We start from the raw sequence: 13,141 nt of genomic DNA, 5'->3' as shown, positions 1-13,141 counted from the left end.
CGAATAAAACAATATATTTACTTTAAAATGGTGAGAATATTTGATCGATCATAATAATTTACTACCTTAACTTATCATTTTTAAGAGTTGTATTATACATGTAGTTCAATATCCTAGTAGAAATGATGTTGATTTCTACCCATGCGTCACCGCTGTCAAACTTCTCCTCTCATAAATTAATATAATAGTTTCAAACTCTCTCATCTTCTCTTAATAATAGTAATTTTTCTTTTTTCTTTTTTTTTTTTAAAAAAAAGGTTGTATCTCAATGCCTAAATTAATTAGGCATGTGAACTGGCATGTGGTAAGCCCAAAAAAAAAAAATATGTCGGGTCGTTACATGTGAACTGGACACAAGAAAGTGAGAGGGCGGGCAGAAGAGTGCATTATGGACACCAGGCACAATTAACGCATATGAACCAAAATCAACAACTCAGTTTCATGTGAGTTCCATCTACTCAGCCCAAAATTGTTACCGTCTTCAGTCGATTTCTTTTTATTGGAATCTTGCGTAGATCCTTGTCATTCGTGTCGAAGCATTGTGCTTCTTTTGGATTGCGTTCTGGTGCAAATTTGCACCTTTCTCTCTAATAACCGAGTGTCCACCAGATGTTTGTTGAAATGCCGCTGCTAGTTAATTCCGTGTGGACAGGAGGGATTCTTAGAATCTTAGCTATGCCCGATTGTATATCCCTGGTTCGAGAGAGAGATCCCTTGTCGGGCTGTAAGTCTCTCGGACAATGAATGTACAACCAATTACAAGACAGATTTTCCGTAAACATGAGCCTTGCATGCTCAACAATTGCCTTGCTCAAACCTCAACACAATTATAGGTGTTTTGGATATATATCTAGGACCACATTGGCAGCATACATAAATGCTTTACACATACAAAGCCCTTTTGCCCCCCAAATCGAAAATCCTTTTTTTTTTCTTGCTTGCAGTCACTTCATTTTTTTGTTAGATGATGGTGATTCTGTATCCTGATCGTGTTCTTCTTCTGCAGCCGATGGCGATTTCTCCTCTTTCGCTTCTTCCTCAGCCTTCAATCCTCCACTCTCCTTTTCCTTCTGGAGAGCTTGGAACAGACTCTGCAGGCAGATTTCGACATCCCCGGAAAGTTTCTTAGGCATCAAATGCTCTGCAACATCAGCCGGAGTCATCTTAACTTCCCCAAGCAACGCTCCAATTTCCGGAAACAAACGGTGTGATTCGAGCTTGAGGTAGTTCCTAGCCAGCACCTTGAACGATTCGGAGTTACAGTATGACAATTCAATGTGCTTATCCATCCTTCCTTTCCTAATCAATGCAGCATCAAGCTTCTCCACGTAGTTTGTTGTGAACACAATGAGTCTCTCTCCGCGGCACGCTGACCATAGCCCGTCAATGAAATTCAGCAGCCCGGAAAGTGTAACCTGGCTCGGTTTCGCCTCCCTATCCTCCTTCCCCGTCTTCTCCTTCGGATCCCTCCCTTCCCCCTCCTCCTCCCCTTTCTCCTTCCTCTGCTTCCTCTGCCCCGTGAGATCAAGCGAACAATCGATGTCCTCAATCACAATAATCGACTTACTTGACGTCTCAATCAGCAGCCTCCTCAGCTCGGTGTTGTCCTTAACCGCGGTTAGCTCAAGGTCATAAAGATCATACTTCAAAAGATTGGCCATGGCGGCGATCATGGTGGATTTCCCAGTCCCCGGCGGGCCATACAAAAGGTAACCCCTCTTCCAAGCCCGCCCAATCCGCGCATAAAACTCCTCAGCCTTGCTGAACGCCATCAGATCATCGACAATATCCTGCTTCGTCTCCGCCTCCATAGCCAGAGTCTCAAATGTTGCAGGGTGCTCAAACACCACATGGCTCCAGTGTGACCCATTGTTCGTGTAAAGCTTCCTCTGCCGGTTTCTAACCCTAATGGCCTTCCCCTCCTTCAGGACATGGCTAAGGTAGGGTCCAATGATCTGGTCCCTCTGCCATTTGTGGAAAGTGAGCTTGTAGTACCTCCTCTCATCGTTCACCGGAGCGTACGAGATTGTCTGCTGCTTAGCTATGTACTTCCCGGACGCCCACCACACTTTGACTCCCTTGAACTCGTCATCCACTTCCTCGTGATCGTCCATGCTCAGAACAAGCGACTGGTTGTTCTTGAAGTCGCCCTTGAGGCGCTTCGCTTGCGTGGAGGACTTGGAGCTCAGGTAGTCCTCGATGGCGGAGTAAGCCTCGCTGCGCATCAGCCGCTCCCCGGTGAACTCATTGAAAGTGATCTGAATGTAAGGATACACATATCCCACCATTCTCTGCGAGTACTTTTCGACATGCCTTCGAAGCTCGTAGGGGAAGTACTGCTGGAATATCGCCCACACGAACATTAACCCGCCGATCGTGGATCCGAGGTGAGCAAAAATGGTTGCCGGAACCATGTTTTGGGGGCTCAAAGGTTGCAACTTTTTGCTTGTTCTTGGATTTCTTCTGTGTGCTCTTGCTAGAAATGTCGGAATTTGTATAATTTTGAGGAGATTTAAGTTAAAATTTAAAATATATTTAATTGAAAAGGTGTTTTGGGGTGCGTTGGCATAGATTATTCTGTGTGAATACATTCAAACAATCCGGTCCAAAAATTGACCCGTGGATTTGTCTCAATGCAAATAGTCGGTGTTTGTGTGTGGACCGTGGGCGTGGAGGAGTCGTGTCGTGGCTTCGCTTCCTTGCTTAAGATGGATTTCGATTCCATTTAGATTCAAATTGTGAGGATTTTAGGGATCATCATATTTTACTTTTTCATCGTTCATAATGCGGTCAGAAATTATTTAATTTTTTTATTTGAAATTAAACATAAATAGTGTCTGATAAAAACTAACTGCACGATGTACGATAAACGGTTAAGATGTAAAGATCTCTAGGATCCTCACAAAATGGATTCGGAAATGATCTTCTTTGCTTAAGAGGTTAAGTTAAGTTAACCATAATCGAAATTTAAATTATTTTTGTGTGGAAATTATTATTAGTTCTATGACATAACGTGACATTGACGCCATCTGGGATGTCATCATCATGTTTCAGTTAAGCATCACACACACTTTCTTGGTACTTTCCAATTAGTATGGTCAATCATGAACCAGACTATTTGGCAATGAAAATTGTGTATTTAAGTCACGTTTGTTTCACAGCCGGATCAATAAGGAAATATTAATTAGTAACAGCATCCAATATTTAGGGCTGTTCGGTGTTCTATTTAAAAATTTAAAAAAAATTATGATGGTTTTTAAAAACGTGATTTCTTAAGTACAACCATTGCAATCCGAAAACTTGTTTGTTATGGAACTTGGGAATTCTGAAGAACAATTTTTGCCTTTCAGTCGCACCACACAGCTTTCTCACATGCATAAACACAAACAGTTGGTGGACGCATGTTCTAAGTTACAAGCAATCAACAATAATAGGTCAAAATTTTCCCCAACTTCGAATAATTTAACTCTTCAAATTCTTCCCCAATCAGCCCCATGCCTGCAGTTGCCCAATTTTCAAAGATGGGACTTGCAAAACGTGCAGCAAACCAAGTTATCAGAGCTCTAGCGGCCGTAAAAGAGTTTGAATCCGTGGTGTTTTGTGTTTAAATCAGCCCCATTTTTCGCCAACAATGATGTTGATTGAAAAAAAAGTGTGAAAACATAAATTTTGTGTTTTTAAGCAACACGCTAATTCTTGAGTTAGTTTTGAGTTGACTTTTTGGAAATGCTCCAACCAAACGCAAATTATGCAATTGAAACTCAAAAATTATTTTTGAATTAAAAAGATTGGACTCAAATTCAATACCAAACATGCCCTTAATTACTGATACTTACTTTCAATAACCCTTGCTGCATTTACATTTCACCTTCTGATCCTTTCTCTTGCTTTGTGTTTTTAGAGAGAATTTTTAAGAAACAAGTTCATCATCACTATGACATTTTAGATCATTAATACAAGACCATGCGTAATATTTTATCTTCGTAACCTTGTATTTAGGGGAAACGATAGTCGTGAACCCATTCCACCTAAATACTTATTACATTGTTAAGATAAACGCACATTGATAAGGGTGCAAAATGGAAGAAATAGGGTGGTGTTATCCACACATCTCTTTTTACTTCTCACATGTCTGTTAATTTCTGTCATTTGATCCTCTTCGATTTTTTTGATCCGATGGCCAAAAATTAAGAGATATAAGTAAGAGGTAAAAATTAGCGTGTGGATAGCAATACAAGAAATAAGGAAGAAATTAGACTGATAATTTCAGTCTCTTTGCCTTCAAGGGCTGACTGTTTTCTTCACTCTATTCAACTTATGTCTACTGGAGTCAATGTTTTAGCTTTGCTTTTCTTGCTTGGCCTTGTATTTTACACATAGAGGCAAGCGGCCCACTATTAACTACACTGATACTGGTACTATTCCGATTATATGATTCTATTTTGTTAAAGAAGGCCGGGGTAGAGTGGAGTTGGTATTGTAGGCCATTTTTGATGTGTGTGTGTGTGTGTGTGTGTATATATGTATACTTAGGCATATAGAGATCGTTAACAACATTGCATATGAACTACGTACTGTAATAAATGCATGCAGTATTACTAACCCTAATTCTTGCGAATGCATTAGGTTACAATCAATGTAATGGAAGGTACTCACTAGAAGATGAAGCCATGATGTGTGAGATGTGATTAAGACCTTCCCTTCTCTAGTAAACATATTAGAACTCTTGCTCTTGATAGGACGAGCATTCACTCTACGAGAACCTTGTAACTTACCCAAGAAAGGAGGTCGAAACCCTTGTTATAGGGATGTAACTGCTCCACCTATCATGGTTGCAGTTACTTTCAGTTTTCCAACTCCTTATAACTGTCCTCTACATCATTTTGTACAATACTTGTAGTTTTCTCACCTTATATTATACACTGATCAACAGTATAACATTCATTACTTTATATATCCTTAATAGTCATGTTATTTCATATCTTTATTAGGTGTTTTGAGTCACTTCTCACATATAAGTTCTAACAGGCATTGGTTAGTGAATAAATTAAGCATTCTGATCGTCGACCATTGCCTGGTGGTTTCGTCGCCATACCACGAAAACGATATGGAAAGTGCGTAGAAACTTAACAGAAACAAGCGATGAAGCTTCACCCTGGCAACCGCCGCGGCCAGCTGAACCCACATTTCTCCGGTCATCTGTCATGTTCGTCTGCTGTTGAACAATCAGTTAACTGCAACTTACATGCAAACCAAAGAAAAACAAGGAAACTAATCACACTTCTGATGGAAATTGCTGACAATTAGTTGTTAATTGAGAAACTTATAAGCTTATTTTTCCTAAAAAACACAGATACTAGTTGCACAAATGAGACTTTACTAGGTTAAAATTATTCGAAGAAATAGACATTTTTCCTATTAAGCTAAGCTGACGTTCCGTTCCGTTTCACTTCGAGCTCGTCTTTCTGTGCTTCCGAATCTTCTTCTTCCTCTGCCTTTGGTTATGCTTCTTTCTCTGCATTCAAATTTTGGTCTTCCTCTGCCTTCGATTTCATTTCTTTCTCCGCCTTCTGTTTAGCTTCTTCCTCGGCATTGATCTTTGCCTCCTCCTTTGCAGCCTCGAGAGCTTCGATCAAGTTCTTCAAACAAGACTCAGCATCCTCTATATCAGATTTCGGCATCAAATTCTCTGCAACATCAGCAGGTGTCATATCCGTTTCCCCCAACAAACGCCCAATCCTTTCAAACAATTCGTGCGTCTCCAAACCCAAATAACTCCTAGCAAGAACCTTGAACGCTCCAAAGCAGCAGTAGGACAATTCTATGTGCTTGTCCATCCTTCCTCTTCTGATGAGTGCAGGATCGAGCTTGTCCACATAATTAGTCGTGAACATGATCAGTCTCTCCCCTCCACAAGCTGACCAAATCCCATCGATAACGTTTAGCAGCCCCGAAAGAGTCACCTTGCTCGGTTTGTTTTCTTGATCTTCCCTCTTTTTCCGAACTGAATCCTTTTCTTCCTTGTCCTCCTCATCCTTTTTCTTCTTTCGCTGTCCGGTAAGATCAAGCGAGCAATCAATGTCCTCAATCACAATTATAGATTTACTCGGCGTGTCTATCAGAAGCTTCCTCAGCTCAGTGTTGTCCTTAACCTGCGTTAGTTCAAGATCATAGACATCGTAGTTCATGAGGTTAGAAATGGCAGCAATCATGGTAGACTTTCCAGTTCCTGTTGGCCCGTAGAGGAGATAACCCCGCTTCCATGCCTTCCCGATTTTTGCATAGTACTCTTTTCCCTTACTGAACTTGATGAGATCATTGATGATTTCTTCCTTCTTTTTCGGGTCCATTGCTAGGCTTTCAAATGTTGCCGGATGCTCAAAAACAATGTGACTCCATTTCGTCCCTCGGTATGAATTCCAATCCTCTGCAGGATTGTTGATGTAAAGCTTTCTTTGCCTGTTGCTTGCCGATATCGCCTTCCCCTCTTTTATCACATGATCAAGGTAAGACCCCGTAAGGATTCTCGATAGCGTCTGTGGAACGTGAGCTTATAACATTTCTTCTCATTAGATTGCGGGTAGATAGAAAATGAAGTCTGGTTCGCCATTCGTTTCACCAGAGTCCACGAAAACGTAATGCCTTGAAATTCATCGGTGATTTCTTCGTTGTCATCCATGCTAAGGATTAGAGACTTGCTGTTCTTGACATCATGAGCCTTGAGCCGCCTCACTCGGCCAGAAGACTTGGTGCTGAGATAGCTCTGGATGGCGGAATAGACTTCACTTCGCTTGCGAAACTGATTGGTGTGCTCATCAAATGTAATTTGCACGTAAGGGTCGAAAAAGTTCGCTAGTTTATGGATGTATCGTTCGACATGATTCCGAAGTTGCACCGGAAGGAAGTCTCGAAATACGGCACTCATGAACATCACACTCGCAACCATCGAGCCTAATTTTGCCCACATTTCTCCCATCATACGCATTCTTTTTGGTATACTTTCTCGGAGCTCCTTCCTGTAAATCAAAGTTCAATACATGTGCATAAATAACCAATTAAAAACACTGAAGGAAACTTTTTTATGCACATCAAATTGTGATTTGTAAGTAAGAATGACTGCTTTTAAAGAGACACAAATATTTTCCTTGTATTAACGGAAATGAAAACGCCGTTTAATTGTTCAGAAAGTAAATCAAGAACATGAATGTTTTGTAAGTAAAGAAATTATCAATAACTAGAGATAGTATACTTACTTCCACGTAGTTCTTCTCAGGAACTTGTTCACAGTTCAACAAAAATATATAGCAATGACAAGAAATGTTGTTGAACTTGTGTCTTGTGGGGTTTTTAACTTTCTGGCTCATGTTCTTGTTGTGCTCTGCTACCCGCAAGTTTTTCATGTTTTTGACTTAGACCTTTGGTACAGATATTGTAGATTAAAAAAAAAAAACAAAAAAAAAAAGAAAAATGAAAGAGGAAATAAAAGGTAGCAGTTGCAAATTAAAGCTTAGCTAGCATGTACTCAAAGATGTTTAGGGCTTGTTTGGTAATGTATTCGGGAGTGTTTTTAGAGAACGAAAACAAAAAAGTGAGTTTGCATTTTCAATAAATGAGAACGTGTCGGCTAGATTAATTAGAAAATATTTTATGAGATAATTGTATTAGTGAGCTTATTATTGACATTCGAAGAAAATGTGTTCCACCATAAAAATAATTGGCAATATGAGAATTAGCTCAATTCTTTATAAGCCCATATAAGGTCTCTTCTCCCATAAATGTCAGACTCATTCTCAACACGTTCCCTCATGAGTGACGAATTTTCAAGTCAAACACGTGGATGATACAGAACAAGAATGACGTGGAGAACCTTTGGCCATTGGGTTTTACACGTAGGATAACTTGCTTATAGCTTCAACTCCTCATTATTTATAGTCAGGGCCAGTTTATTTTGTTTTTGTTTATTTTGGTAAGGTTAAGTTTTGGCAATCAGAATGACAATTTCCAGGAGACCTTCTCCGTAAATTTCCCGACTTCTTGCTAATATATTATTCATACTACGATCGTCCAAATTACGAGCAAAAGTCACTGTCAATTGCAGTAACCACTAACCACATCCGCTGCAGGACGTATACTCACATGACGCATCTAACAAAGCTATGCAGAGAAAATATCGTCACCGATATGCCACCGAATGATGTCAATGTGTGTCATGGATGATGAACCTGGAAGGTTCGGACTTGTTTCGTAGCCTTTCCTTCGCTCTTCTTTTCATTTTTTTAGTGTTTTACGTATAGGCCGGCACTATAGTCTTCCATTAGACTCATGCTTTCTTCCGGTGATGAAATTCCTGCCTGTAGAGATCACAATTGTTCTTTATAAAAAGCTTTTTCTGAACGATTTTCTTGCGGCACAGGTTAACTTATGTGCCATACATTTATTTATTTATTACAACCCCATAAAATGATTCTAATTACATATAAAGGAAAACCACACACTGATCAGACTGTACAGATAATTTCACTTGGGTGAAAGGAGACTGAAATGCTTGTGTAAGTCTTTCCGTTCCCGAAAGGTAGATTGCTGTGGCGAAACCATCAGCTTGTTCCCTTTTTAAAAAAAGATACAGATAATTTCACTTTTTTCTTACGATTTCTTCATGCGTTTCAACTTACGCTCCATTGCACTTCTCTTCGACTTTAGCAGACTGGTCTTTCTCTATTGAAGTATCTATTATTATTGGTGGTAGGGTTTGTCTAGTTGTCATTGTTTAGTTGGTGATGGATAACAACTCATTGTCATCTTACTTTCGGCTAGGGTTAGCTGCTTGTTTGTTTACTTTAGGCTTATTTAAGAGCAATATTCCCTCATCATGAAAAGCTAGGTATTAGTTTAAGTTAGAGATAGTGGAGGTCAGGTCTTCACTCATGCTTGCTGAGCTGCCATCCCTGTCCGCACCATTCCTCCACTTTCTTTCTTGTATTCCTCTCCTATTTATGGTTGATCTTGTAAACTATTTTATACATGATATATACATAAAATTGTCCATATGGTATCAGAGCAGTGATTCCTCTTGGACCTGCTTCTGTGTTCTTCCGAAAAACCCACCAAATTCAAACCAGTTGAGCCATTATGGCCATACCAGCAGAAAAAACTTCAAAAAACGAAACCATGGATACCAATCCAATTCAACGTTTGAGCTCTGTGCTTCTAAACGAATTCAACTACCTGCCCTGGTCACGAGCTATTTCTCTCGTTCTTGGAGGACGTGGAAAGCTCCCATTCATTCAAAAGGATGACATCATCCCCGAAACAACTGCACCGGATTATGCAGCATGGGTATCCCAAGATCAACTTATCATGTCTTGGCTGTTAAACTCTATGGAACCAAAGATGGCTGAGATTTTCAGCTACTCAGTATCATCTCACCAACTTTGGAATTCCGTACGAGACATGTATGGAGATCTAAACAATGATGCACGAGTCTTTCAGCTGAAGAAAGATCTTACGGAATTACAACAGGGAAATCTCTCTTTTGTTCAACATCTTGGCAACTTGAAGGCCAAATGGAATGAATTGGATCTCTACAGACCTCATACCACGGACACAACCATTCTTCTAAAGCGTGCTGAAGAAGACAAAGTGTTCCAGTTGCTTGCCAGCATTGGACCAGATTATGAAGACCTTAGAAGCCATCTCTTAATGACACCTGAACTTCCCACTTTACAGATGGTCTGCAACGTTATTCAACGTGAAGAAGTAAGAAAGAAGGTCATGAACGCAGACATGGTCGTTGGAGAATCAAATTTTAGGCCATCAGAAGCAAGAGCCTTCACCTTCTCCAGACCATACAAGGGAAAACGACCAGACTTAAAGTGTTCTCACTGTGTGAAGATAGGTCGTACAGGTATTGGACACATAAAAGAGAAGTGCTGGATTCTTTATCCAGAACTTAAACCTAAGTTCAATGACGATGGAAGAGCACCAAGAAACCAAATGAAGCCTGCCTACACTCCTAGAGGAAATCTTGTTTGCGACAATGTCTCCAATAATGTGATAAACTCTTCCTCTAGTCCCATTGCTCTCATAAATGAATTCACTAACTTCTTGCAACAGAAACAAGGAGCAACAAATCATGAAACTCCTTCAGCCATGCTCGGCAAGTTTGCTGGCTTCCTCGAACAATCAAACTCAGTGTCACAAAATGACATGCCAGGTATTATTGCAACTATCTCCACTGCTTTGGATCTTAGTAGTAGTTGTGATTTTTGGATAGTTGACTCAGGAGCTTCAGATCACATGACTAACGATGCATCTTTACTAAATGATTTTCAAAACTTTTCCACTCCTTCTTTTGTCTCCGTAGCTAATGGCACCAAAGTTCGTATAGTAGGCAGAGGGAAACTCAAAATCTTCTCGAGTCAAAAAGAATCCCTTGTCATGCATGTCCCTTCTTTTCCTTTCAAACTATTGTCAGTAGGAAAAATAACACATTTGCTAAATTGTCTTGCAATTTTTTCAACTCACTATGTGATTTTCCAGGACCAAGTTTCGAAGGAAACGATTGGTAAAGGATTCTTCCTCAATGGACTGTTGTCAAATTCTCTTCAAGTTTCCCAAAAAGTTTCTACGTAAACTCAAGCACTGTAAACAATGAGCACCTGTGGCACATGAGATTAGCTCACCCTTCTTCACATGTTATGTCTTTTCTTTTTCCTAGTTTCTGTAAAGTGATTCCAGATTGTGAAGTTTGTCAAAAATCTAAGTTCACCAGGTTACCCTTTCCCCACTCTCTCTCTAGAGCTACCAAAGCCTTTGAAATAGTCCATTCTGACATTTGGGGACCTGCCACCTTAGAGTCCTTTGATGGTTACAGATTTTACATATCGTTCATTGATGATTTCTCTAGAACTACTTTTGTGTATTTACTTAAATTCAAGCATGAAGCTTTCCAGTGTTTCAAAAATTTTCATAAATTAATTCAAAATCATTTTAACTCTAAAATTGGCATCTTAAGGTCTGATAATGGGTCTGAGTACACTTCCAAAATCATGACAACTTACTTAAGTGAGCATGGAATTTTGCAACAAACAAGTTGTGTAGGAACGCCACAACAAAATGGCATTTCAGAAAGAAAGAACCGAGATTTGCTTGAAAAAACACGATCACTAATGTTACAAGCAAAAGTTCCAAAGAAGTTCTGGTCTCAAGCTATACAAACCGCTGCATACATCATCAATCGCCTTCCTAGTAGAATCTTGAAGTTCAAATCTCCTTACCAAATTCTCAAGGGGAGAGAAATTGACATAAGTCATCTCCGTGTGTTTGGATGTGTATGCTATGTGCACATTCAAACTATTCACCGAGATAAACTTGATCCAAGGGCTATCAAATGTGCATTCGTAGGTTACTCAACTTCCCAAAAGGGATACAAATGCTACGACTCTAAGACCAGAAAGGTATGTGTATCCAGGGATGTGCGTTTTGATGAAACTCAATCCTTCTTTCAAATGCATGATGATGAACCTCAGTGGGAGCTCTCATATGAAGTGTTTCCTACCCCTCTCTTCCTTGATGATACAAGGCTGTCAACACCGCAAAATGAAGCTGTTGAGATAGAGCCAGCTCCTGAAAGTATAGAAGCAGATAATGAAGAATTCATTCTCGAAAGGAGAGAGCCTCAACTTGAACAACCTCCTCCTCCACGAAGGAATCCTTCTCGAAACAAACAACCTCCAGCCAGACTTGATGATTTTGAAATCTACACGCCTAGACATCCTATTGGACAAACGGTTTTTCATAGCAAGAGCTCTCCATCTCATGCTGTCTTTGTGACCAAGTTATCCCAAAATTCTGAGCCTCGATCCTTCGAAGAGGCACACCAATCTCATGTATGGAGGCAAGCCATGCTTGAAGAACTGAAGGCACTTGATGAAAATCAAACTTGGAGCATTGTTTCTCTGCCAAAAGGTCAACGTGTGGTTGGGGCAAGATGGATTTATAAGACCAAATTTCACTCAGATGGAAACATAGAGCGGCACAAGGCAAGGTTAGTTGCAAGGGGCTTCACACAAACCTTCGAAGTAGATTACAAAGAAACCTTTGCCCCTGTGGCAAAGATGAACACAGTTAGAGTGCTTCTTTCGGTGGCTATCAATTCAAACTGGTCTCTACATCAAATGAATGTAAAAAATGCCTTCCTACATGAAGAGTTAGAAGAAGAGGTATACATGCGACTACCACCTGGTCATGAACGAGAGAAGGAACAAGGAATAGCCTGCAAGCTTCACAAGGCTATTTACGGTCTCAAGCAATCTCCAAGGGCTTGGTACTCAAAACTTAGTTCTGTCCTTATGTCATCCGGCTTTAAACGAAGCAATGCAGATTCTTCAATGTTCACTAGGATTGGTACGCATGGAAGATTGGTGGTACTTGTTTATGTTGATGATCTTATTGTCACGGGAGATAATCCAGAAGAAATAACTGCCCTCAAAGCCACATTACATTCAACCTTCAAAATCAAAGATCTTGGCAGACTTCGATACTTTCTTGGAATCGAAATGGATCAATCTCCAACTGGTTTGTTTCTAAATCAACAAAAGTACGTTCTAGATATTTTAGAAGAAGCAAATATGATGCATTGCAAGCCTGCCAAAATACCACTACCAACAAATTTCAAGGATGAAACCTCAGGCATCCAGCTTGAAAATGCATCGGAGTATCAAAGGTTGGTAGGAAAACTTATCTATTTGACTATAACCCGACCTGACATTGCTTATGCTGTTAGCTTTGTCAGCCAGTTCATGCATTCTCCCTCATCTCATCATTTGCAACTAGTTAAAAGGATCCTTCGATACTTGAAAAGCTCAATATCTACTGGGATTTTCATGCAAAACAACGGACACTTCACCATTGAAGGATACACAGACTCTGATTGGGCAGGCAATGTCCTTGATCGTAAATCCACAACTGGTTACTGCACTCTTGTTGGTGGTAACCTCGTTATATGGAAGAGCAAAAAGCAATCTGTTGTAGCTCGGTCAAGCGCAGAAGCTGAGTACCGTGCAATGGCATCGAGTGCATGCGAACTAATTTGGCTAAAGAGGTTGCTACGTGATCTTGAAATCATCTCCTCCAAACCAAT

At 40.1% G+C, this 13,141-nt stretch overlaps 2 protein-coding genes across 2 annotated transcripts; both read right to left on the bottom strand.

The window, feature by feature from the left end:
* Positions 1-807: 807 nt before the first annotated feature.
* LOC103928489 (AAA-ATPase ASD, mitochondrial-like) lies at positions 808-2,516 on the bottom strand. The gene has a single exon (XM_009337533.3). It carries the CDS (start codon positions 2,412-2,414, stop codon positions 945-947), a length of 1,470 nt encoding a protein of 489 aa, XP_009335808.2. The 5' UTR covers positions 2,415-2,516; the 3' UTR covers positions 808-944.
* A 2,918-nt stretch (positions 2,517-5,434) lies between these two features.
* LOC103928488 (AAA-ATPase ASD, mitochondrial-like) lies at positions 5,435-6,985 on the bottom strand. Its single transcript, XM_048578659.1, is given in 2 exon segments — positions 5,435-6,523; positions 6,526-6,985. Coding segments are annotated over 2 exon segments (1,482 nt in total). The 3' UTR covers positions 5,435-5,501.
* Between the last annotated feature and the right edge of the window lie 6,156 nt (positions 6,986-13,141).

This window comes from the organism of the source record quoted next, unplaced genomic scaffold, assembly GCF_019419815.1.
Source record: "Pyrus x bretschneideri cultivar Hongxiangsu unplaced genomic scaffold, Pyrus_bretschneideri_v1 Contig13, whole genome shotgun sequence".
Classification (NCBI taxonomy): Eukaryota; Viridiplantae; Streptophyta; class Magnoliopsida; order Rosales; family Rosaceae; genus Pyrus; species Pyrus x bretschneideri.
Note: the sequence above shows the minus strand (reverse complement) of the source record. Positions and strands in the feature narration are given on the sequence as shown.